The following is a 26,954-nucleotide window of genomic DNA, read 5'->3' on the forward strand; positions in this document are numbered from 1 at the left end:
GAGGGAGGGCACGGTACGGGTGTACTGGCAGGAGTCCCGCCACGGATATTGGCTCCAAACAGATGCATAGAGCAAAGGGTGCTAACAAAACCAGGCATTTTAACACATGCTTCTTGGCAATGAGCCTTTCTACTACAGCCCTGGGCCCAAGGACTGAAGGCTCTATGTCCAAGAAGGCTTTGAACAAACTGTGGTTCTTGGGGTGTTATGGCCCCCAGCTCTCTGAAGGCAGCTGCTGGCTAGATCCAGAGAACAGGGGGGAAAGGAACGGCCCTGTCAGAGTCCAGAGTCTGTGACCCAGTCATAGGGCATTCATTCTGATATACTCCATACATTCACCTGCCCCAGGCCTAAGGAGGGTCACAGCTAGTCTTTCTGTCTCCTGGCACACGAGTTCCTTCTCAGACACCTTCCCCAAGTGGAACCTTCATGTCCCACCCCAGCCCCAGATCCCTGATCCACCAGGCCTACAGGCTGGGTGAGGGAGTTCATGGAGAACACACCTCCTGGCAAGGATTTCCCCTTCAGAACAGACTATGGGGGCCAATCTCAATAGTTCTCGCATTTCCAGGGCAAGGCTTTACAGGAAGTCTGCGTTCCTTTTCCCCAGATGATGTCCCCAGATAACGCTGTCTCCAGAGACCCACTGCGCAGGCAGGCCCCGCTCACCCTATTACCCAGAGAGGAGGCAGGGGGCACAGCCAGGAGAAGGGGTGAGGGGGCTTTACCTTTCAAGGTACTGAGGATAAAACAAGACTCATCCTGGAAATTCTGCACCATCTGAAAGGCAAAAGAGAGACCATGTCCCTTCAACAAGGACTTCCTAATATGAAAAGCCTCAGTGACACGGAGCTAAGCCACCACAGCTGGTGGAAATGACGGTCACTGTGTTTGCACGAATGCAGGAGAACGGTTCCACTAACACTTACTAAGGAAACATGAAACAAGATAAATGTACAAAACGATTACCATTTTAGGTAACAAAAACTGAACAGAAAGGACAGAAAGGAGGCTGGCAGGGAAGCAAAATGTGCACATTTAATACAGAACTACATGTTTGTTTGCTTTCGTTTTGTGTTCTCCTAGTTACTTGGTCCTCCAGTCCCTACAGTGGCCACATTACAGAAGCGTGTGTGTGTATAATAGCAACAACAACAAAAAAATTAAAGTGCTTAAAAAAAAAAGAATACCTTGGTGATTGGTAGCCTCCGCATATCAGAGTCCCAGGAGGACCAATACAAACACAGCGCCACCCCCTATGTGTACAAAGTGGCAGGAATGGAAGCATTACTCAGCCAAGTCTCTCCAGTTCTCATTCTGATTAACTACCAAGTGACCTTGGGCAAGTCAACCTTTTCCCTGCTGGTCTCCATGCCCTATCTGTAAAATGGGTCCGTTTCCATAACAGAAGAACAGAACCAGGGTGTAGAACAATGGAAACTGGCACCCGCTGCCGGTGGAGTGTTCAGCCATATGACTGCTGTATGAAACTTGCCCGCAGGATCTAGGACATTCCTCCTACAGGCTGGGGTTCTAGATAAACTCCGGCACGTGGACACACAAAGCACACCTGAGAATGTTCAGAGCAGCACTGTCTGTTAACTAGAGGGGGCGCCTGGCTGGCTCCGTGGGAGGAGCATGGGACTCTTGATCTCAGGGTCATGAGTTCGTGCCCCACGTTGGGTGTGGAGATTGCTTAAACAAAAACTTAAAAGAAACTGCTAACTGGAGACCGTGCCTGTGTCAGTCAGCGGAAGCACGAACAAACTGTGGCCTAATCATGCTACGCCATTCAGTGCACCACTGGCCTCCAGCAGCATCTGACCTGTGTGAAATCTCAAAAATATACAGGGAATCGGGGCGCCTGGGTGGCTCAGTCGGTTAAGCGTCCGACTCCGGCTCCGGTCATGATCTCGCGGTTCGTGAGTTTAAGCCCCACGTCGCGCTCTGTGCTGACAGCACAGAGCCTGGAGCCTGCTTCGGATTCTGTGCCTCCCTTTCTCTCTGCCCCTCCCCTGCTTGCACTCTGTCTCTCTCTTTCTCAAAAATAAATAAAAATTCAAAAAAAATCTTTTTTTAAATATACAGGGAAATGAAAGAAAGTCACAGAAAAATATGCTATTATTCCACCTATATCAAGTTTTAAAATAGGCAAAATTAAATATGTTGAGGAGGAACAAAGGAGCGATTAACACAAAATTCAGACCAGCAGGTGGAGGGATGGAGTGGAAAAGGAAATGAGCCCACAAAGGGGCTAACACAATATGGCACTAACCTGAGTGCAGGTATCGGGCACTTAAGCAAACATCTGCCATATTTCACAATATCCATGGAAAGAATATTAAAAATATACTTAAACATACCCCCCACACACATAGACTAGCCAACACGATGGCAAAACCCCTTTCCAAATTAAAAAATTCAAGCTACATTTTATTGCCCCCCAAATCCTGCAAATCCATCCACCTGTCGACCCCTGCCCCTCCCTGCAGGGCCTAATGATGCATGAAGTACATTTATTCTATACTACTGGCCTGTGCCCTCTAGGACTCTTGGCGGCCCAGCCACTTGGGCATGCAAAGCCCTAAGCAGAGCCCACTTGGGCTTAATCAGTAACTCCCTTGTTTAATTAAGTGCCCTTGCACCTCAGGGGCTGGCTCCGCGGCTGGCCAGGCTGCCTCCAGCACTCTGGCAATTAAGAACCAAAGGTTTCCAATTGATTCAGGGTTAAGAGGCAAGGAGACTTCAGGGGAATAAGAATCGCCTACTTAGCTGAGGTAGCTTTTGAGTTCTGTTCTCTGCTTCACTTGCTTAACTGCTCACTCTGGAGGGCACAGGGCAAGCTGGGGAAGGAACTTCCTGCAGGGACCCGTGAAATTGCAAGGGTTCCGCACATTCTTGGCTTTTGTCTTCACCAAAGAAAGTCATTGTGAAATGCAAAGTGACACATTTTCCGTGCCACTACAGCAGTCCATCGCTCAGGGTGTCTCAACCTTCCTGGCTACTCTGAAGTTAGTGCTCAAGTCGGGAACTCTGGGCTTCATCTTATCTGTGAAATGGGGGTGCAAAAATAGCTGCACTGGATTTGAACGTAATGACATGGACGGAGTTCTGAACCGGTGACAAAGACAGCAAGTTGCAGAAAATGTACAGCTGGACCTTTGGGATGTGCGTGTGTGTGTGCATGTGTGTGTTAAAGATTTTATTTTTAAGAAATCTCCACACCCAACATGGGACTTGAACTCACAACCCCGAGATCAAGAGCTGCGTGCTCCACTGAGCCAGCCAGGCGTCCATCTATCTTTGTCATGTGTTTTTAAAACCCACACCTACACAACCTACACAACGCTCGGGCACATGACGGACGCTCGCACAAAACGTCGTCTGGCAGAATCCCTTCAAATCTAACATAAACTCTTCTAGGAAAAGAGTGGGGAAGATAAGGACCCTTCACATTTGCCTTCAGCTGGTTTACATTTTTTAAATTTTTTTTAATGTTTGTAAACATTAAAATCGCTTAACCGACTGAGCCACCCAGGCGCCCCGATTTATACTTCCTGACTTATACTAATTGTGAATTCCTTTTGAGTTCAAAAGGAAGGCAATCGCTGCCCCCTTGCCAACCTCCAGGACCAAACTGCCATGAAATGGGGGGCTCTCACCACCCCTATCTGGGGTCTCCTGGTGCCTGATGCTATTTTCTCATTTTATCCTTACTCCAACCTCCTTGGTGGGTATACTTATCCCCATTTTACAGATGTGTAAACTGAGGCTCACAGAGGTTACGTAAATTTGCCCCAGGTCACTCCGCTCCTGGGAGTAAGGTCCAGGTGGGGACACACATCCAATCCCGAAGCCCACATCTGCTCTGCACTCCCAGCCACCATTCGGGTGCCATGTCACCTACAGTCCTCTCCAGATGCTTTCAGAGTTCTCACAGGGGGCTCAGGGGGCTGCCCCTGCCCCCATTAGCCCAACTGTGTTTATAAAGGCCTCATTTCAGGGGAGGTGGCACAGCCTGCTGTCTACGAGCTGGGCTCTACAGCCAGACACCAGGGTTCCCATCCCCTTACCAGCTGTGAGACCTGGGGCAATTACTCAGCCTCTCTGTGCCTCCAGTTTCCCATTTATGAAATGGGATAATTTTACCCACTTCACAGGAAGCTGTTGGGATTAAACAAATCACTACTCGGGCACTTAGAACAGTAAGCAGTGGATAAATACCGACACTCCTTACTGTTATTATCAAGGAGGGACCGGGATAGAACAGGCCTGAAAGCTCTGTTCTGCCGTGTGCAGGAATGCCTAAACATCCCGGCAAACCAGTTTAATTAATAACCCCCTCCTTAGCCGTGAGTGCGATCAGATCACCGTGTGCCCTCTGCCAGCGGCCGCTTGGGCCGTGTACAGGTCTGTGCGGCCAAGGACAGACCCGGGAAGGCTGCGGCGCCTCCACCATTCACACAGGAGGGCTCTGTTCTCTCACACGACCTGCATCCTCCCCATCACCCAGCCCCCTGGGACCCGCCGCCCACCCTCCTCCCAACTTCTTCCAGCCCCGACCGTAAGCACCCTGAGGGCAGGGGTGCAGTCTGTGCCGTGGCTCCTGCATGGCGCCTGGCTGAGGATGGGGCCTGGAGTGGATACTAGAGAACTATTTAGAGCCACAGAACTCTCTCCCCCTGCGCTCCGCGCTCCGGGTGCAGTCAAGGGCATGTGGCACGCCGATGAGACTTAGCGGCCATCTCTGGATGGAAGTCATCCCCAAGCCCCAGGGGGTGCCTCCCCGCAGCCCCAAGACCCGGGCCGCAAGTCGGGGCTGGGCAGCGCTCACCTCGTTGCTGACCACCACGTGGATGCCGGTGGGGCCCTGCCGATAGACTCGGTGGATGTGCTGGGGGGAGATGCTGTACAGGTTGGCAATCTTCTCAACCAGCTCCAAGGTGGTCAGCTCCTCCAGGAAGATGGCGTGGTACACTGCAGGGTGAGGGACACCCTGCTTTCTAAGGAGCCCACCCCTGTGCCCACCCCCCATCAGTCACTGGGTTGTAAGGATGCCCATGCCCAGACTGATTCGCCAGGACCTGGCTGGAACGGGCACAAAGCCCCTGCACGGCCCAGTGACAGGGGAACCGCAGCGAGGCTATGGGTCCTCATTCCCGTACCCGTCTCTCCTGGGGGGATCTTCCACAGAATGTAGAATTCCTGCGTCCGTCCCACACCCAGTGACACCCATTTAGGGTTGGGAGCTAGAGCGAGAACAGCTGGCACAACGCTGTATTTTAACAAGCTTCCAGTGATTCTGACATGCGGCCAGACGTGCACCCTCGCAGGAGAGAGGAGAAATCCTGTGTCCCCTTTCCTTCCTTTCCGTTGCACAGAGGGGCCATTGGATGGCTTTGGGGGAGCAAAGAGCGGGATTTAAGGATAACTGCCACTTGACAGCAGGCGAGTCTCGTCCTTGCCCTTCCCCGCAGCACAAATACTACTCGGCTCCAGCACTGCGACCACAAAGGGAAGGGGGGCGCTGGGAGTGTCACCAGCCCGCTGGAAGACAGCAGTGACCCCGAGGCTGGAAACGCTTCCTTATTCGAAACCCAAACCAGCCAGGCGGGAGCCAACTCTGGGCTCCCGGCGGTGGACATACACGCTCAGGGGTGGGGGGAGGGGTGCACAACCAGATTGAATTAGAGATTCCCAAACTCCTACCTCAACCGAGCAACAGAGACCCCATTCTTTCAAAAGCGTGTGTGCATGCACGTGCAAACGCACACACATCGGCTCCCCCTGAAGGGGTGCCAGCCGGGCAACAGATTCGCCGTCCCAGGATGTCAGACAGGCTGACCGGCCGTCCAACTCTGCAGAGGTGGCCGCTGTGTGCTGCCCCTTCCCGTGCAGACACCAGCTCCAAATGCCAGCCTCTCTCATGGGAGTCCTTTTTATAACACTTCTAACCTACCTGTGTTTAGGTTAGCCTGTTCCACTTTTTCTGAGTTCACTCTGCCAACAAATCAGGCTGGCCACAAACACCCAGACGGCTCGCAGGCCAGCACCCTGTGCTGTAACCTTTTGTCACTGGCCTTGCCTGCCCCCAGCTGAGTGTGGTGCCCACCAGGAGTGCTTGGAGCGGCTGACAGGGTCAGTGGGACACTCCCCTGAACGCCTCCCAAGCCACCTCTCATCCGGGGTCTGGTGGGGGCAGCCTGGGGAAGCACGAGGCTCTAGAGTAGGCAATCCCAGGTTCAAATCCCAACTCAGCCACACGAGAAGCAAGGCCGCGAACGATCTCTACACATCCCAGAGTCTCAGGGCACGTGCACGGTCAGCTCCACGAGCTGAAATCCGTCCTTCACAGGCTGACAGTTGCAAAGCAGGGGGAGGACCCAGACATCCTCCAGAAGCATACAGGCGCCAGACCCAGGGCTCAGAAGCCAGTTCCTGGGGTCCAACTGTTTGGGTTCTGGCTCTGCCTTGTACGACGCTGTCGTTTTGGGGCAGTTATCCACTCTGTGCCTCAGGGTCCCCCACAGTGAGACAACGTTCCCAACAGTTCCTACTAGAAGCAAGTAAGTGAGCACACGGAGCCCTTTGGACAGGGCCAGAGCGATCTGGAGGGACCCGCAGAGGCACACGGGGTGCTCCCTCGCTCCCTGCAGACACACACAGAGCACAGACTCTACTGACACTGGCAAGCGCCCAGAAGCAAAGCGCTTCCCCTTCCCTGCATCGTCTCGCTGAAACCGCACGCCTTGGGGGTTGGGTTGCTGTCTCTATTTCACACATGTGGAAGCTGCGGCACAGGCCCTGGTACCCTGCCCGAGGCCACACGGCCAACAGGCCACACGGCCGGCACTGGGCCTGATCTCAGCCGTGTCCTCTCACCAAACTGCCTCCAGACTAGACTGCCAACCGGAAAGAGCCACGTGCCCCTGAGGTGCTCCTCAGCCCTCGTGCGGCCACCAAACCACATGGGAAAGACTTATCCAGCTGGGGGATCCACAGGATCCCACAGGAGGCCACACTGCGGGAATATGGCCACTGAGTGTCACCTGTCACCAGCCTGGGAGCCAGAAGGCCCCACTCCCTAAGTGGCTCTGGGGGAACACACCCCCTCCCTGGGCCTGTTCCCCAGGTAGGAAGGAAGTAAGCTGGACCACATGTTCTGCGGGATGACCTCCACCTTAAAACATTTCGATCCCAGGAGGAAGTTTAACAAAAACTCGTCTTGCACGAAGCCGGAGTTGAGATGGGTTCAGTGGCAACGTTCTCTGCAAGAGGACTCAGGCTGCTGCCACATCTTCCTGTTACTCTGCCAACCCCTATAATCGGCCCTGGGTTGGGGAGGTGTGCCCACAACTCACCACACAGACTGCTGTCCCCACCGCCATCCCGCTTCTGCTGCAGGGGCGCTCGGTTCTGCTCCAGCTCCTGACAGACGTAAATGGTCATCTTCGGCCTCACATTCCTGGCAGGAGCAGAGGAAATAAATAGCAGGGATGGGGGAGGGGGGAGGGGGGAGGAGGACCAGGCTCTGTTGTTCCGGAACGTTCCAGCATGCAGGGGCCCATACTTGTGCTGGGCCTCTACGGCTGCACGCGGGCTCGCCTGCAGGCAGGAGGTCCCACAACAGGCCATGAGGGCACTCTGCCCAGAACACGAGGCTCAAGACACAAGGCGTTTTTCAGGGTGGTAACAAGCGCAAACACCTTCTCCGGCTTTCCAGAACTCAACATGCCCACCGCCTTCCATCCTCACACACCCAGCGAACTGGAACCTCATTTTACAGAGGAGGAAACTGAGGCTCACAGGGATGAAGGCTTTAACCCCGTTGTAAAACCCGTAAGAGGCAGATCAGATCTGAGATTCACACCGCGGCTCTCTCCCTCCCTCTAAAACTGGGCTGTTCACGTGTGAAAGTTAAATGAAATTTAAAAGTCACATGCTCAGTTGCATTAGCCTGAAACCAGGCACTCCACGGCCACACGAGGCCGGGGCTGCCGTACTGAGCGGTGAGGCCCAGAACACTTCCGCCGCAGCAGGTGGCTCCCTCAGGCCCAGCCCCACCCTCCAGTCTGCCCAGAGAACCGGGCGCTGCGGCATGAGGCTGAGTAGCCAATCCAGGCCTCCCTCTGGGAGGAGGCAGCTGGAAACCCAGGACCATGCAAGCTGCTGGGCACCCAGCAGAGGCTGACATCCAGAGCCAAGGCTCCTGCAGAGAGAGAGAGAGAGAGAGAGAGAGAGAGAGAGAGAGAGAGAGAGAGAGAGAGAGAGAGAGAGAAAGGGGCCTCCGGGCAAGATGAGCAGCGACCGGCCGGCCCAGCCCCGCCCCACCCCCCATAGGGCCTCCTTCTGCACCTGCCCCCTGAGGAGCCCTGTCCCTACCAGCCAGCCCACCGGGATGGGGCCTCCTGCCACCCCCTGTATCCAGCTGGACACTGGCACCCACCGGCCTTTGATGGCATTAAAGAGCCGGATCCCATCGGCAGGGCCACAGATCTGGACCAAATCGTCTCGAGACATCTTAAGCAAGTCAGCACCTAGGTAGGTAAATGAGGCCACTCGTTAGTGGGACACACAGAAAAGGTCCCCTCCCTGGGCACCTGCAGATGCTACACTGTGGGCAGGGGGACAGGGAAGAGTCTGCCTCATCCTCAGGGAGCATCAGACATTCCAGGGAGAAAGAAACAGCAAAAAGATAAACATCAGAAAACCACCGCACAAGAGAGGAGTAGTGTTCTCAAAACTCGGCAGAACAATCGGGCGTCTATGAGAGCTGAGAGGTCCTCACAACCTGTGCCTGCTTGCCACTCCCTCCACACCGTTCACTGGCACGTAACATATGGACATGGCACCCAGTACGGGACACCGGTCGCACATGTACTTGCCTGAACACAAAAGTACATGGCTCGCCAGAGGCGGCCGCTCTGAAGGCACCCGGGCTCCCGGCACACAGATCAAGAGGCAGAATGCTCCCACCCCCCACAGGCCCCTCGTGCCAGCCAGCCCCCCTCCCTGCCAATGGGGAACTGCTGTCCTGATTTCTCACAGGCAGGAGTTTTGCGTGCGTCTTCGAAACTTACATAAGTGGAACTGAATCGGCTGTGCTTTCCTATGTCTGCTCCTCCCTCCAAGCTCTATTTAAGGGCTCGTTCATGCTGTTTGTGGTTATACATCATTCATGCACTTTCTTAGACATTATTGGTTGGGTGCATACACCACACTCACGTGTCCCTTCTGCCGATAGGCACTGGGCGTGCTCCCAGTTGGGAGCGATTATGAATAAGGTCTATGAACATCCTCGTCTGCAGATACAGTCTCTTCCTCAAAGCTCAAGGAGTCCTCTACAGGCTTGTGCCCATGTGGACTCTCCGAGGAACAAGTATGCTACAAGCCTTCTGCTGAAAACCGGCCAACAGCCACATGGCCAGGAGTGACAATATCCATATTCTCCTTTTCCTGCCACAGTTAAGATACAGTTTCAGGTGTATTTCTGTAGGCACAATGGCTCCCTGACACGGAGTAAAAGCCAAACTCCCTCCACTCTTCTACCAGGCCCCTCAGTACCTCTCTGACCTCACCTCCTTCCCCGGTTCCCTTGGCCCCAGTCACCTGGGTGCTCTGCTCTGTGGTCACACCAGTCAGGCATCCACCTTGTGGCCTCTGCACTTTCGCCCCACTTGGAAATTTCACTGTCCCCCTCCCCACTTGGCTCACTTCCCTCCCTTGGCCCAGCCTCTGCTCAAGGGCACTTCTCAGGAAGACCTGTGCAGAGCACCCCACCTTAAGATGGCAGCCCTCCTCGCTCCTCCCCGGCCGGGGCCACGTCCCTCCTCACAGCCTGCCCATCACAGAAGGGTCACACTGCGCTGAGACGCCTGGTTCACACAGCTGCACTGACTCGAAGCTGCAAGGACCCCCGAGGATAACGTCCCTGTCCCACCGTCCTCATACCTGCCCCCCAGCACAGAGGAAGGTCTTAACAGAAGCTGGGCTGAAAGATGACCACGTGCGGTGCTCCTTCCACTGTCACAGATGCCCTTGGGGGTCGCTCCTCTAGTTCTGGCCAAAACTCTCCTCCCCGTCACTCTGGACTGACTCGGCTTGGTGGCAATGTTCACTGCTCAGTCTACCCTTATACCCCACAGCCCTGGCTCTGGGTCTCTAACAGCCCTGTCAGCAAGGGCTTCAACAACCATTTAGAGAAGGAAGGACCAGATTCCCCTTCTCACCTGTGGCTTCACCACCATCTCACAGGTCGTGGCTCTGGAGACCGTGTGACCGACAAGCAGCATTACCAGGAAGGCTTGCTGAGTATGCAGCGGCCTCGTTTGCCTGGCCAAGGGGGCCCTTCCCAGGTAGACCAGAGCCCACCCCATGGGACCCACATGGTCCGCTCTAACAGCCACCCTCGACTGGAAACTTCTAGGGGCAGGATGTCCTAATTTAGCACTTGGCCCAGGATCGGCAAATGTGAGTGAGTGACCAATGCTATGCTGGGTCCCCAGGACAAAACCACAGACCTGCAGGCACAGCGGGAGAGTCCTGGAAGGTAACTAGCTTTGTTAAGTGTTTCTAAGATCTAAGACGTGGGTCTTAAAAACAACACAGGGGCACCTAGGTGGCTCGGTTAAGCATCTGACTTCGGCTCAGGTCATGATCTCATGGTTCATGGGTTCAAGCCCCACGTCGGGCTCTGTGCTGACAGCTCAGAGCCTGGAGCCTGCTTCAGATTCTGTGCCTCCTTCTCTCTCTCTGCCCCTACCCTGCTCGCACTCTGTCTCTGCCTCTCTCAAAAATAAATAAACGTTTTAAAAAAATTTTAATAAATAAATTTTTAAAAATAAAAAATAAATAGCGGCGCCTGGGTGGCTCAGTCGGTTGAGCATCTGACTTCGGCGCAAGTCATGATCTCGCAGTTCATGAGTTCGAGCCCCACGTTGGGCTCTGCGCTGACAGCTCGGAGACTGGAGCCTGCTTCGGATTCTGTGTCTCCCTCTCTCTGCCCCTTTCCCGCTCATGCTCTCTCTTTCAAAAATGAATAAACATTAAGGGCAAAAAAAAATAATAATAATAAAGAAAGGAAAGAAAGAAAGAAAGAAAGAAAGAAAGAAAGAAAGAAAGAAAGAAAGAAAGAAAGAAAGAAAGGAAAGAAAGGAAAGAGAAAGAAAGAAAGAAAGAAAGAAAGAAAGAAAGAAAGAAAGAAAGAAAGAAAGAAAGAAAGAAAGAAAGAAAGAAAGAAAGAAAGAAAGAAAGAAACACAGAGATGCTCTCACCCGAGAAGCTGGCAAAGAGCCGGCAAAACTGTGAGAATCTGTTTCGGTGCAGCCACTGCTGGGCATCCTGGATCGAGGCCGATGGAAGCAGGTGCTGCAGACAGAGAGAAGGGGCCTTGAAATGACCAGGCAGGGTCTACCCAGGGACACGCGGCCAGAGAGCCTGGCTGCAGACACTTACGTCATTGCCCAAAGGCAGGGTCTCCACTGGGTGGGTCGGAGAGCTGTTCCTGCAAAGGAAGAGAACAGGTCATAAGGCATGAGGATACCTTCCGGGACACAGGAAGGTCCCCGGGCCAGGGCTCTCACCTCCCCTCAGGTATGGTGTTGGCTGCAAATGCAGCAGGGCGTCCAGAATTTCCCAGGTCAGAGAGTATAGGCAATAACCACCTACACAGCCCCTCAAAATCCCTGACCAACCGTTCAGGGTAGACACAATGTTCTGGCTGGCAACACAGCCGGGCCAGCGATAACCCCTCCACCCCAAGCTCAGGGTCTGTTTGCATCCGATTCTCTCCCACACCATTTCCACCCCAGCCTCAGCCCCAGGGAAGGGCACCTGCCCTAAAAGCCCCAGACACGACTCTGCACAGTGACTTAGTGCCTGGACAGCGGCAGCTAAACGCTTCTCTCTGCGGAGACAGGAGAGGGCTGGGGGCTCCCCAGGGAGGCGTCCTACAGTGAATGACAGCCACCCTGGGACATCCGTCCATGAGAAAAACAGTCTCATCACTGGAGGCACACCGACCTCCCTTCAAGGGCTTGCTACAGAGAAGGCACAGACCTAAATATCTGGATTTTTTTTTTTAATTTTTTTTTCAATGTTTATTTATTTTTGAGACAGAAGAAGATAGAGCATGAACGGGGGAGGGCCAGAGACAGAGGGAGACACAGAATCTGAAACAGGCTCCAGGCTCTGAGCTGTCAGCACAGAGCCCAACGAGGGGCTCTAACTCACAGACCGCAAGATCATGACCTGAGCCGAAGCCGGACACTTAACTGACTGAGCCACCCAGGCACCCCTAAAAATCTGGATTTTTAAGTTGAGAGAAACATACACTTTATTTTTTTAAAGTGTATTTAGTTTGAGAGAGAGCACAAGCAGGGGAGGAGCAGAGAGAGAAAGGGGGAGAGAGAGGGGGAGAGGAAGAGAGAGAGAGAGAGAGAGATGACCCTCCCAGGGGTGCCTGGGTGGCTCAGTTGGTTAAGCATCCATCTTCGGCTCAGGTTATGATCTTGTGGTTCGCGAGTTCAAGCCCCGCGTCGGGCTCTGTACTAACAGCTTAGACCCTAGAGCCTGCTTCGAATTCTGTGTCTCCCTCTCTCTGCCCCTCCCCCATTTGCAGGCACGCGCGCGCAGTCTCTCTCTCTCTCTCTCAATCTCAAAAATAAGCATTAAAAAAATTTTTAATCATAAAAAGTTTCAATTTGTGTGTACCTTATCACAGTAACAATGAAGAAAAGGCCCTTGTAGGGATGACCCTCAGACCAGTCATCGGTAAAAACAGCTATGCTTTGTCACGTGCCTTTGAGGCCCGGGGCACCTTACACACGTTCCCCTGACCCTGCATGGAATCCTGACTCCCTTGGTAGTGGGGAGAGCAAGGCTGAGGGAAGTTAAGGAACTGACCCCCCAAAAGGTGGGATTTAACACTCGGTCCACCTGATTCTGAACATGACGTCTTTTCTATGCCCCCCCAACCCCCCTCACCTTGTGAAATCAAGTTCATAGACACTCTTATGTGACAAGCACAAGCTTTGAGACATCCCAGGTTCCACGCCCACATCTCCCCCTGCCCCCAGGAACAGGATCAAGATGTGCACAGCCATCACAGGGCGCCGTGGGCCCTTCCTGTGCCACAAACCCTGGGAAAGGCCGGACCGACGCCCGCCGGTCACCTGCACTACCTGCACTACCGTCACCTTAGTGTCAGTGTGGCCTGTGCATTTGCAGAGCTGGGTGACCAGTAACGAGGCCACTTCTGGGTTACAAGCCCTGAAACCCGGGGCCAGGATCACCCTGGGCTGACCCTGCTACCCAAAGAACGTGCACAAGGATCACAGAGAGAACCAAGAAGGCCCCTCGCGGCCACTGCAGCCACCCAAACAGCTGCCTCCCAAGGCCCCATCTGTCTAGGGGGCCATTCTGCCCTGGAGGGCCCCTGCAGACCAACCTTTTACCGGGGGAAGGCGCGGGCAGGCGGGTTGTGGGCTGTTGCTCCACAGATGGGTGTTTACAGACACATGCCCATGCACAGAAAGCTGTGCAAATATTACAAACACCTCCCCGAAACCCAAATCAATGCCAAGGTACTAAAGGAGGGAAAACGCAGAGAAGAAGATCCAGAAAGTAGCCTATACCCACGATCACTCCATGGACTCTTAGAGGGAGAAAACAGCAGACGTACCCTTCGCCGAGGCCAAAGCTGTTTGGAGAGCCATTGTAGCTGGGAGACGGGGCGCTGTTCACCTGATAGGCCATGTCGGGCCACGGGGAGCACTGCAGAAAGAGCACAGGGCAGCGGTGACTCGGGGGCCATCGTACTCAGGGGGAACTCGGGCAGCAGCAGCCATCGAGGCCGGTGCATGCAACCACCGAGCCCTCAACACCTGGCCCACATTCTCCCGGGGCCCATGTGAGCCAGCAAAGCATGGGTTACTTGGGCCACACAGAAGAAACCAAGTACGGCAGAGAAGACACCTGCCATTCAGTCATACCTAGAGCAAGCAAGGTGTGGCATGTGTCTCTCTGAGCTTCCCAGCAGCCACACCAGCGAGGGCAAGAAACATCACCCATCACCTGGGTCCACAAGGAGAGAGCCAGCTGCCCAGAGGCAGGTTTCCCAGGCACAGACAAATGTGGGTGAATGCACGCAACAGGGAGCACTGGACCCAGGTAACTCCCAAACAAAAATCATCAGTAAAGCTCAGAACTAAAACGTGCACTATTTGAAACCAGAATCAGCCGACGGGCCCTGGAGAGCAGGAGGCACTTGCTCAATCTCCGGGGGCAGCCCCCCTTCACCATCATTCTGTGTGTGCTTAGTGTGGGTCAGGTGTCCTGCTAGGAGCTCAGGGAGACAAGCCACACGGAAGATGTGATCCTTGGCCTCCGAGGAACTTCTTGTGCAGAAGCCAAAAATGAACGTATGTGAGAATCGCCCAGAGAAAGCACAGACATACAGGTTTTGCCTGTTGGGGCAGCCAGCAGACCCAGTATTCACTTTTTCCCTTCCCGGTGAGGACACCTCTTTGGAGAGGGCCAATTTGAAGCGTTCCTGAAGATTTACTATCAGCCCCCGAACCACAGGTTGGCAAATATTTAACTCTGTGGTGAGCGTGGGTTGGAATTTGTTGGTGCTAAATCCGGGAGCCAAGGAGGAAAGCCGACAAACTGTCACCTCACAAGGTCACAGGCCAGGTGGGGGTTTTGACCAACCACACCGCTCTGACAAGGGCTTGGGGGGGTTTCTGAAGCACCCCCGGACCTCTCCTCCCCTGGGGAAGTCAGGAGATAGCCTAGAGCAGAGAGGTTGAGGCTCAGCCAGGAAGGAAGAGGTGTCTGTAGATGCAGGGCAGTGGGAGCATGGAGGCCAACCCCGGATGGCATCACCCACAGGGGAAGGGATTGAGGCCTGGGGAGAACCCACCGGTCTGAGCCCTAATTCCTAAATGCAGGGCCTTGCACTGCTTTGCTGCCGAGAGTAAGGCAGGCTCTTCCTGTCCCAGGGCTCACTGGCCACTATATCCCAAGTTGGATGAAACACCAGTAGGTATTGACCTGTGCCGCAAAATTAGCTTCCAGACTACCTTGTTGCAGACAGCCTTCTGCCTATGGCTGAATACACTTGCTCACACACACACCCCATCAGCCAGGACCAGGACCAGGACCGGCCACTGTTCTCTTAGATGGTCCGTAGCCAGTCCTCATCCTTGACATCGCCTTAACCCCACCATGGCCGGCGCTGGGCCTCATGCGTGTGTGGAGGGCCTTTCAAGTTATTCAGTGAACAGACACCCACTGGCTGTACTGATTACAGAACACAGTGGGGAACAGCTGTTTAAACAAACAACAGAGCCCACCCAGGAAGAGGTGGCACCAGCGGTGACCTGTGACAGGAGGAAGGAGAGCCTGTGACGGCAAGGGTCTCAGACGTACCCTGGACAGAGAATGGCTGCAGCAGATTGCTGTCGGTGTCAGGGTTAGGAGGAAACCCGTTCCAACACCTGACCAAACCACCAAGCAGCAAGCCCGCTGAGAAAGGAAGCCCGCGGGTCTTTCTACCACATGCAGAACCTCACGTGCACGGGGTCATCCAATGCTCCCTGTCTCAAATAGCCAGAGCCTGGAAAGAACCCGATGTCCTCCAGTAGGCCATCCAGCTACACAACGGAGGCCACGCCACTGGATAAAGTACTAGAATGCTCTTTGTGAACAGATGGGGAACAGATTCCCATAGGCTATTAAATACAGTTACAGAACAGCATGCCTGTGTGTGCTGTTGGTGCAAAACAAGCAGGTGTGGAGCAAATGTGTGTGAGCTGGCTTCCTTTGCAGAGAAAGCTGGGCCAGACACAGTTGGACCCAGAGACACCAGCTGCCCTTGGGGAAAGCTCGAGGCTAGGGCACCTTTGGGAGAGGTATTTTCTGAGGTACATACACTCTCTTCTACCTTTTGGATTTAGGGCCTTTACCGATTAAAAAAATAATAATAACCCGATTCTGGAAAGTACAAATGGCAGCCCAGAGCTGGAAGCTATTTCTGGCCACCCGGCCTTATCACATGAACACAGCTCTGGACCCGGGAACCTACCACAATCTAATGGGCACTTTCAAAAGAAGCATTCCCTCAAGGTGGGCGATTTCCCGAGAATATAGACCAACAGTGCCATCGTCCTGCTCCCGGCAGAAAGGCCTGGGCCCCACACCGGGCACCCGGCCAGCTCACCTCTGTGAGAATGGTGGTCTCGTAGGACGGCTGATACTTCTCCTTCTCTTGGGCAGTTCTCTTCTCCATCTTTTCCCGGTCGGTCTTCTGTTTCCGGTCAGCTCCCTTTGGCTGCAAGTGCAGAGCACAGAGGTCCAATTAGCCCAAAGTGGGCAGGGGGAGCTGTCAGAGAAAGACCCAGGGCTGAGCGACAGTCCCCAAGGCCTGCACACGCCCCACCTCACCCGGGGCCCAGAAGCCCAGGCAGGATCTCTGCACAGGAGAGCGTCTCCCTCGCCTCCCAGGCAGCAAGCATGCAGTCCTCTTCCTGGAGCCCTTGCACTTCCCCACCCAAGGGAACTCACAGCCTGCCAGGGTCCTGCCACTTGGCTGCTCACGGGGAAGGTCAATGCCACTGGCCCGTGGACAAACCCTTGGGAGCCACGACAGATCCCACTGCACTCCCTGGGTTACCAGTGCGGGAAGTGTGGTCCGCACCTGCAGGCTAGGAGCCCCTGGACACTCGTGAAGGCCTCCTGACCCCCAGCTCCTGGGACTATGCTGCAGCTCCCCACTCCCACGCCCCACCCACACAGGGTGACAACCCCATCCTGACAGAGCCTCGCCTGGGCGCCAAGCACCTGTGAGCGACTTACAGAGGGGCCCAGGCCTCACAAGTTCCATCAGTTCTTTCATTTACAGGTAAGGAAACTGAGGTTCAAGTCACTTGTCTAAAATGAAGAGGAACCTGTTTAGCTGTTCGGGGTCTTAAAAAAAAAAAAAAAAAAAAAAACTGAAGCAGAACTAAGTGTCGACCAGGTGAAGAATCCAAGAGAGCGCGCCCGGGTGTGTACCACCACCAGGCCGGCCACAGCGGCCCTGCCCGCGGGGGTGCTCTGGACATTCACAGCCTGCTTGGTGGCTTCAGACATCAAGACTCCAAGGAGCCCCAGAACAGAGCAGTCTCACTGCATACACAGTGGACTGTGCCTGGCGTGAAGCGAAATCCGCCGGCTCCCAAGCTCAATGGCACCTTCACAGACTCTCTATGCACCTTCCTCAGGCTACAGCTTTTGGCTCCCAGCTCAAGGGCATTTTAGGAAACAGCCCTCAGGGGGGGATGTGATACCCATGTTAGATGGAAATGGGTTTGCAGGGAGTCGGTCACCTGGGGACAGGAACGACAGATCCGGTGTTCAGAGAAAGAGCCAGGTCTGCGGGACCCATACCCCGCTTCGTCTGCCTCCCTGTCCCTAACAGGAGGGATTCTCCATTCAGTAGACATGGGGCGAGCCTGCGTGTGGGGCTAGCACTCGGCCCAGTGAGGCCTGGGGGAGGTAGCTGGTCAGAGAGGGGTCCTGCCTGTCTCTTCAGAGGCCCTGATGTACCCAGAGCCTCAGGGCATGGCTCCAACAAGCAGGAGGCTTCCCAGTGATGGGGGTGAGTAGGGGTGGAAGAATGACGGACAGGTTGGCAAGGCTCCGTCCGGTGCTTGCGCACACCTGCTTGAACTGCTTCTGTGATGGGGCTGGATGCATGGGGTGGCCACACCTCCTCAGGCATTCCGAGAAGCCAGTTTCAGGGGACAGGGGCCCCTACACCCCTGCAGGAGATGCCAAGACCTTTCTTGAGTCATTCAAAGAAGTTTCCAGACCAATTCCTCAATAATAGCCGGTGTATGGTCCAGGAGTGTGGTGGGCAGAGCCCTCGCTACTGAGCTTCTGCCTCAAGGTGTAGAAAGGGGAGCTGGTAGGGGGCGTGGGGAGGCCTAGGTGCTCCAGGGGGGCAGACACTGTCCCTTCTCTCCTGCTGCCCAGCACAGCCTCTGATCCCTAGGAACTCCACTGGATGCCACAGGACCTGAGGACAAGTACGGCTAGAAGGACCACAAATGTGGTCTGTATATGACAAGGACGGAGGGATGACTGGGGACAGGCAAAGACCTCCAGCAGCACAGCTGTGGAGCTGTCCACTGGACCCAGAACTGTGAGATCCTAGAGCAGGCAATAAGACCAGAGGCCGCGGCACCCGGTGCACCAGTGGACAAGGTCAGCAGAAGCGTGTTCTCCAGAGACGGACGGCCACGTCCTGATCCCCAGGAGCCGACAGGCTGTCACCTTATGCGGCAAAAGGGGTAAGGCTGCATGTGGAGTTAACAGAGCTAGCAGTGTGTGCAAACAGGAAGGTTATCCTGCATCATCCCGGGGGGTCCGATGTAACCACGGGGCCGCAGAAGTGGGCAAGGAAGGGAGGAGAGGAGGTTGGAGAGGTGTGGCGAGAAGGGCCCGGCCACTCTCGCTCGCTCTGAAGACAGGTGGACAAGTCACAGGCCGAGGAAGGCAGAGTCCTCTAGAAGCTGGAAAAGGTACGGAAAGGGATTCTCCTCCCTTGGAGCCTCCGGAAAGGAATTGAGCCCAGGGAGACCCTTTCAGACTTCAGGCCTCCAGCACTGGGAGATCGTGAATGTGTGTGGCTTTAAGCCCCTAAACGTATGGTAATTTGTTACAGCAGCAATAGGCAACCGATAGAGTGGGTTTGATTTCAAGGAGTCCCGATCCTGAAGCAGGGTTGCGAAGGGTGCTACCACGGCAATGCTAACTGACCAAGGTGTCCCAATCCATACAGCCCGCCCGCCCTCGCCCCTGGGGGTGCCACAGGCTCCGTCATGACCCTGCATCTCCCCAGGCCACGCAGGACCTTCAGCTGCGTCACTGGCCACGAATCATCGTTGGGAAGTATCGGTCCAGACCGAGATGAAAAGTAGTAACGGGCAACTGCAGGGGGTGAGCAAGGAAGGACAAGGGAGGAGGTACCTCCAAAAACATTTCTTTCTCTGACAGGAGGCCACTGCAGACAGCGACATGGCCTCGGGCCCTCGGTAAGAACATCTGTGGCCAGGATTCCTGCAAGGGGCCTCCTGGCTTGAGTTTAAGGAGAATCGAACTACGGAATCTGTGGCCAGCTACAAAGTGCATGGGAGGAAAACAAAAACCTAAAAACGTTCAAGTCCAGACATTCTTACAAAGTAGAGCTGGGCACGGCCATCTGTGGTGACGGGAGACGGAAGGTGCCACACGCAGAAGGACCCCACAGCGGCCAGGCCCATCACCCCAAGACATACTGCTCGGGCTCTTCAGGAATCCAGGCGGGAGCCCCGGGCTACAGGGACGCCGAGCCCCCTGCTGGGCCTCCAGGGCGACTGCACAGGTCAACGTGCTGGCGTCACTGTCCAGCGCAGGCAGGGACCCGTGGGCACATGTGACCCCAGGCGGAACGTGGCAAGGATGTCCTACCTTGAACACCTTGATCTGGCAGCTGGCGGAGTGCAAGTGCTCTGTGTATTCCCCATTGTCGTTCTGCTTAAATGTGTCAATCTGTACTCGGAAAGGCACCCCCTTCTCACCCCCGTGCTTCCTCGGGGTGAATTCTGTGCTGATACAGTGTACCTGGAAGGGGAAACATGGGCAAGAAGCAAGAAGAGGGACCGGCCCTGGGCTCCGCAAGTGCCCCTGGCCAAATGAAGGTTTCCATCCTGCCTAGTCAGGTGCAGATCTGTGTCAGCCTCCCCGCTCTCCCCAGGCCAATGGCCCTCCGTCCCGCTTTATAAAGGACACGCCCTCCCACCTTTGTCCCTTGACCTTGGGGGCCCTGCCTGACCAGCGAAGTCCTTGCCATTGCTCAGGCCCACGGACCCCAGTAGCCCCACCCTCACTTCTCTCCCCAGGCAGACCCCACAGACTGCAGAGCAGGTGGGACCATAGCTAAGCCCCCAGTGGCCCTGGTGTCCAGGTTCCTGGGGCCAGGCCAGAAGCATGACCAGGGGGCTGGAACCATCTCTGTGTTTCTGCTAAGTACCTACCACACTCAATGTATATTTATTATTTTAACACTATAATACTATAATAATGTATTACTGTGGCAATACAACACTATTGTAATAATGACTTTAAAATACAGTAAGAGGGGTGCCTGGGTGGCTCAGTCAGTTAAGCAACCAACTGGGTTTCGGCTCAGGTCATGATCTCATGGTTCATGGGATTGAGCCCCCTCTCTCCCTCTCTCTGCCCCTCTGCTGCATGCATGCACACTCTCTCTCTCTCTCCAAATAAATAAACTTTAAAAAAATAAATTAAATAAAGAATATTGTAATTATGTTTTAAAACAAAAGTCATAACTTTTACTGAGCAATTACTATGGACCAGGTACTGCAGTAATGACTTTATGCTCATTGTCCGATTTATAAGACAGGTGGAAAAACAAAGAGGCTCAGAAAGGGACATATAGTGAATGAGACAGCCTGTGCCAGCCCAGAAGCACAGCGGCCCTGCCATGCCCCTGAATGCATACCAGGTGCCTGACCACTAAATAATTTAATCTTAGAAACTATCATGGAAAAAAATCTTATTTCATATTCTGTATGCCAAGACATGCTTATTTTGTAGCAAGCTTATATATTGATAAGCAAACTCCACCCAGGATTCTACAACATGCCAAGTCCTTTTCCAGCCCCAGGGACCAGCTAGCTCTGTGCATGGGCAACACTCCTGCACTCCCTCCCCTTCGGGGTATGTCCCTGCAAAAGAGAACAGGAGCCCAGCAGGGCCCTGCAGATGGACTGTTCTGAGGAACTACACGTGGGCCCCGAGACTCCTGGCTTCCCCAGAGGACAACCGCTCCCCCACCTACCTGAATGAATGCAGAGGCCCTCTTCGAAGGCTCCCACAGAAACTCGACAGCGTTCAGCTGGGTCGGGCTGGCCCTGGGGTCCAAGATACCAACAGACAGTGGAATATCTGCACACACATACACATACACAAAAGTGCAAGTGTCAGCCACTCCCAAGTATTTAGGGAAGGACTCTCATTACAGGTCCAAATGCCTTAACCACCATTTGAAATGCCAAAAGTTCTGAAAAGTACGTTTTGTGTGACCCATTTGGCAGAAAGCCCGACTTGAAGTGCCACGAAGCTATTTAGTCTTTGTCCCATTTCGTGTGACCAGTCATTCTATTCTGCTGCAGAAGTATCAGTGTGCTTGATTGCCTGTTGGAGGCATTCCGTGCAGCTTGGGGGTCTACGCACCCTGGTGTCATTCTAAGTTCTAAATTCCAAAACCCAAATGGCTGCCAGGGTTATAGATAAAAGACCCCGGGATCCGTGCCTAAGACTCCAAAATTCAGTTTCTGCTGCCCGTCTCCGTGATACCCAAGCTTCCCTCCATCACAGATCACAATCCTTTAAGGCAGGACCCTCTGCAAAGCCTCCGGGCAATCCCCGACTACAGGCCTTCTCATGCCACTGAAAGGGGAAGTCCCCGAGGGCAGGCCTGAGGACACGGTCACCTGTGCCAGCTCCCACAGCATTCTGCCCAAGGCAATAGCGCACTGAAGTGTCCCCCACAGGCATGAGTCCGATAGCATCCAGGAAGAACCCCAATGTGCCTGGAGTGCCTTGGGCCCCTCCTAGCCCAAGGGACTCACCGATGTCCAGGATCCGGTCCCCGGGCCTGCTCCACCGCCATCCTTCCAGCTGCTGGTGCTCCGTGTACTGCAGCCGGCGGTCGTGGAAAACCACTCGGATAATGCTCTGGAGGAGGGGAGGCCGGGAGGGGACAGCCAGGTGTGAGGCCAACAAGGACCCAAGAGGAAGCACCTACCAGGGCAAACCTCCTACCCTTCAAGACCAAGGACCCTCCTGCTGGAGCCTCCCTTCCCTGCTCGCAAGCTCTGCGTGCTTCTCCCCGCTCAGAACCCCAATAACACAGTGAAAATGATGGCGACCCTTTTTTCCAGGATTACTAAGTGCTTCACGTGCATATATACCTTTTTGTGCAGATGAGCTAACGACAGCTCAGGGAAGTTGAGTAAGTGGCAAAGCCTGGCTCCAACCTGAGTCTGCCCAACCCAGAGCCCGTTCGATCAGCCCAGGCCCCTCTGGTCCTCAGTGCCACCGGCTTGCCCCTGGCCCCTGAGACAACACGCTCCATGGAACAGGAACCCATTCCCACTCTGGAGCTTTCCCCAAACCTCCCAGCCACTCCTGAGCCCCATCCTCGGCAAGCCCAGGTTCCCAGACCCCAACCAACCCCTGGGGAGGGAGGGCGGCCCCACAGCCTTGCCTTGACATATTTCGTGTTCAGATCTTGAAAGTCTCCCAGCTTCCGATTCTCCAGCAGCCTGATTTCATAAGACTGACCTAGAGGGGGGTTAACAATACATTTTCCATTTCTGAGTGCTTTCGAATCTGGGGTTCACCCAGATAGAGGCCTTCTTGACCTCCTGAGTGGCCACCCAGGCCTTATGGCCCCAGGCGACAAAGCAGAGGCGTCAGTCCGTGGCCAACTTAGATGGACTCTCTGGACTGCACACCCCAGCTTGTCCACTCAGCCTGGTTGCACCTAGGGCACCCCAAGTAGCACACCATGTGTATCCCAAGACACAGCACTTCCACAATTTTCAAAGAAACAGAATTCAACAAAATGGAGTTAACATTAAATGTACGGAACGTAACAACATTTCTTCATAAAGGACGCCCCCCCCCCCCAATTCACTTGGATGGAGAACATAGCCACTCACCCAAATCCACATTACAGTAAATAACTGACCATACCGTTCCCGAGAGCAGGTTAAAGGAACGAGTAAAAGCCTGTTAAACATTGTCTTTAATTGCAGAATGAAAAGCATTTTCCCAAGTTAAAAGAATTTCATGTATTTAAAGGGTGTGGGGATTCCAACCAGCACAAGCTGGTTAAAGAACATACATGGAGAAAAGACTCATCCACAGTAACAGAGAGAACTTGAATCTATGAATCGCATCTATGAATAACCTGAAGGAAAATATGCACGTTTTATTAGGAAATAATATACAGTCTGAATAAATAGGACATGCCATATTCGTTGACAGGAAGACCATATATCAAATGATGTCAATTTTTCCCAAAGTAAGTAAGCATAACCACAACTCTAAAACACCCTAATATATTTCACAACTAATAAAGGATGTTTTACAAATTAACAGAGAATAAATGATTTGATGATTGGAATTGGTAAATCCGATTGGCGGTTTGATTCTTTTTTTTAAGATAAGGATAGACCCACAAGAAGTTACAAATGTAGAACAGAAGGATCCTGAGTGCCTGTCCCCCATTTTCCCCAGTGGTGGCATCCAGGTAAATACGGTTCATTAGCAAAACCAGGAAACTGACCACGGCACATGCAATTCACCAAACTACAGACCTGACTCGGATTTCTCTGGGTTTTATAGGTATTCACCTCACAGCAAATATCAAAAGAAGTTACCACTGGACTAAACAGTAAATTTCTTAAGGTTGGTTTTTATTTTACTTTTTTTAGAGAGAATACGAATGGGGAGAGAGGGAGAGAATCTTAAGCAGGCTCCACGCTCAGAACAGAGAGGCTCAATCCCACAACCGCAAGATCATGACCTGAGCCGAAATCAAGAGTTAGGCGCTCACTCAACTGACGGAGCCACCCAGGAGCCCCCAGTTTCTTAAGGTTTTATGTGAACATAAATCATACTTAGCTAACACTCAATAGGGAAGGACTTTCGGAAACTAAAACTGGGGAAAATGGAAATCTACCTATATCTAATCTACCCACCTCTCCCTCTCTCCCTCTCTTTATACACACACACACACACACACACACACACACACACACACACGAAATTTGACTGCAAACAGCACAAACCCAGCAGCTAGCAGCTTTAAAATAGCTAAAACGGCCATGATTTGAAAAACCCTAAGAGCCCCGGGGGTGGGTTGAACGCTGCCACCTCCCAGCAATGGCCTGTCCATACCCTCATCTCCACAACCTGTGAATGTTATGTTGTATTTGGAAAAAGAGTCTTTGCAGATGCAATTAAATTAAGGATACTGAGATGAGGAGATACTCCTAGATTATCCGGAGGTCCCTAAATCTAATTACAAGTGTCCTTATAAGAGACACATGGGGGAGACAGAGAGGAGACAATGTGACAGCAGAGGCAGTAGAGACTGGAAACCTAGGAACACCTGGAGCCCCCAGCAGCCAGAAGGTGCAAAGACTGGCTTGTCCCCTAAAGCCCCTGGAAGGAGCACGGCCCCATCAGATTTCCCACCTCCAGCCACCAGAACTCTGGGAGAATAAACTTCTGTTGTTTTGTTTTAAGCCAACATGTTTGTAGTAATTTGTTAAAGCAGCCACAAAGTTGTTCATCCTCCCTGCAACGAACAACAGAATGGGCGAAGAACATGAGATTAAATCATTGCTTCCAAATATTCGCCTACAACAAGTACTGCCCGACACCATGTGAATCGCAGGGACTCGGAAGTGAGCAGGACAGACACAGGGCTGTGTGCCACAGAGCTCCTTCCCACGGCTCCCACCAGGCCTGGAAACGAGGCCGGCCAAGCACAGAAATGCCCACTTGGTATTTTACCAGCCTCTGGGACGGGACCAAGGGGCACAGTGATGCACTAAGCCCCAGTTACCACTCAGGACGATGTGCCCTTCGCATCAGAGGGGGGAGGCACAAGCCCCAAACTCTTGTCCTGCCCACTTACCAGTCCGGGAGATGCCACTTGCTGACGTACCCAATGCTTCTAGCTTTCTGAAAGAGCCAGATTTTTAATATACGTTTCCGGGCTCTGGAGCCAACACTCCCTTAACAGCAACATAAAATGGAGCCTCACACACCCTAACTGGTTTTTCCAGCGTCCTCCACCTTCTCCGAGGGAAAGCGGAAAACATAGCCAGCTCTGGCACGAGGCCTGAGGCCCAAGCGGTCATCACTATGGGTTTACAGGTGCCCCAGGGCCCAATTAGCACTGACCCCAGGCTCTGCAGGACAGCCCCAGCTCAAGCAAACCGAGGCTCCCCTCCTGCCCCATGCAGGGCCGTTTTGAGCCTGAACAGAAGGGGCAGCGAAATCTGGGCTCAGAGCTAGTAAGTGGGGCCCTGGGTCTGGGGCTACAGCCTCTTCCACCTGCTGCGAGGTCTGACCCACGTGCTTCCCCAACCGCCTCTCCAATCTCCCGTCCTTATCCCTTCCTCCTGCATATACACACACTCCGGGGCACCTCTCTCCCATGCCTGCCTAGACGCCAACGCTGGGGCCAGACCGACCTCCCCAAGCCCAGCTCTCACACAGCGCCATCAGAAGGCCACTGTCCGTGGTCTCACACACCAATCAGCGAGGTCATGAAAGCTGAACTGACCTGAGCACAGGGGCACCTCTCTGCTTGGCCAGCATCATTTCAGGGCATGAGTAAGAGCCAAGGGAAGGAAGCAGGCTCCATTAGGGCACATCTGTTCCGCTGGTTACTATATTGTTTGACACACAGTAGATATTCCGCAAGTGTGTGCTTATATGTCATTTCATACTCTTTGCGATGCTGTTCTGTGCCAGAACTACATACAGGGTTTGCAAAACTAAGACACACTCTTGCCCTCGAAGGTTAGCAGTCTTCCAGGCTACATCACACCGCGTAGGAAAAGTAGTCATATAAGGCAGAATTTGGAAAATCTCCTTAAGAGACAACAGAGATCCAAAGTTGAGCAATACTCACAGAGAATGAGGGTGTGACGGTGGGGGGGAAGGGTGACAAAAGGTTTGGACTAGGAGATGACATTCAAGATGGACTTTGAAGAGTGCACAGGATTTCTAGAGCGGAGGGGATGAATGAATGAGAAAGCGATCCCAAGCAAAACTGAGGCAAGCTGGCAGGAGGGGAGAGGCGTGCCTCGGGGGACAGTAACTGGCAGCTCCCAGTCACTGGGTGCTCCCGTGGTGGCAGCATCTGCTCAGGTGTTCACTCACCTGAATCTCAGCACAGGTCAGACAGCCTGTGACTCGGGCAGCTTGGGGTCATGGGCCCCACTGAGAGGAGGGGGCATAGGTTCCCTGACTTGGGCACAATTGGCACAGCCAGGAGCAGACACTAAATGTTTCCAGATCCTACCGCATCCTACCCGGTGGGTGTCATTCACTGGGTGGGGGACATCTATAGTTCTACATGATTCTCTCTTTCCTGGGAGGTACCAGTTTGCTACAGCATGTCACGGTATATATCCCCATCCCAAGTTAAGATGGGGTTTTTTCCCCCTTCCTTCTTCTCTCTAGGATCAACAAGAGAGAGGATTCCTAGGATGACCAAATCAACTTGGAGGGTGGATTCTGCATACAGCATGTTGGCCCCAATTCCTGGTCTATAAAATATTCTGTTTCCCACATTCTAAACAACCTGGGAAGAAAAACAAGCACTACAGGAAATGAAGGTAAAAGCCTGTTCTAATTCCAAAATTGTAAAATGTGGCAAAAGAAAGAGAAGTTGGCCCTAGAATCAAGGAAATAGGATAATAAGTAACTATCATTCAGTTTCTGTACGGCTACATGCCAGGACATGGCCAAGCCTGTCACATGCATTATTGGATTTGGTCCCCCCAACGGTCCTATGAGGAAAACCCATCACTGCTCCCATTTTATAGATGAGGAAATTAAAATTAAGATCCAGAGATGTTAAGAATCTTGGTGAAGATCAAACCTGGGCTTATCAGACTCCAAAGACTGATCACTTAGCCAAACTACCGCATACAGTCTCTAGTGGCTTCAAAGGTCCCTTCTGGTTCTAACATTCAAGGAGTCCACTTTATGTTTCCTCCTGAATGTCTTTATATTCATCTTATTGTATGACCTTCTCCCACACACCTAAACCCTCCCCTTCCTTTAAGGCTCAAATCCCTAATATCCTATAC

General features: G+C 53.4%; 1 protein-coding gene across 2 annotated transcripts in view; it reads right to left on the minus strand.

Moving 5' to 3' along the window:
* The window catches only part of TFCP2L1 (transcription factor CP2 like 1), a 58,514-nt gene that overhangs the window by 3,639 nt on the left and 27,921 nt on the right, over positions 1 to 26,954 (minus strand). For both annotated transcript variants that reach the window (XM_058715544.1, XM_058715543.1), the window contains 12 exons: positions 22,319 to 22,395; positions 21,681 to 21,786; positions 20,888 to 20,994; positions 19,495 to 19,647; positions 16,223 to 16,333; positions 13,682 to 13,773; positions 11,455 to 11,503; positions 11,274 to 11,367; positions 8,447 to 8,537; positions 7,362 to 7,465; positions 4,835 to 4,977; positions 729 to 780 (listed from right to left, as the gene is read on the minus strand). In XM_058715544.1, coding sequence (XP_058571527.1) covers positions 729 to 780; positions 4,835 to 4,977; positions 7,362 to 7,465; positions 8,447 to 8,537; positions 11,274 to 11,367; positions 11,455 to 11,503; positions 13,682 to 13,773; positions 16,223 to 16,333; positions 19,495 to 19,647; positions 20,888 to 20,994; positions 21,681 to 21,786; positions 22,319 to 22,395 — 1,179 coding nt within the window. The remainder of the gene's footprint in view (positions 1 to 728; positions 781 to 4,834; positions 4,978 to 7,361; positions 7,466 to 8,446; positions 8,538 to 11,273; positions 11,368 to 11,454; positions 11,504 to 13,681; positions 13,774 to 16,222; positions 16,334 to 19,494; positions 19,648 to 20,887; positions 20,995 to 21,680; positions 21,787 to 22,318; positions 22,396 to 26,954) is intronic.

This window comes from Neofelis nebulosa, chromosome 2 (genome assembly GCF_028018385.1).
Source record: "Neofelis nebulosa isolate mNeoNeb1 chromosome 2, mNeoNeb1.pri, whole genome shotgun sequence".
NCBI classification, from domain to species: Eukaryota; Metazoa; Chordata; class Mammalia; order Carnivora; family Felidae; genus Neofelis; species Neofelis nebulosa.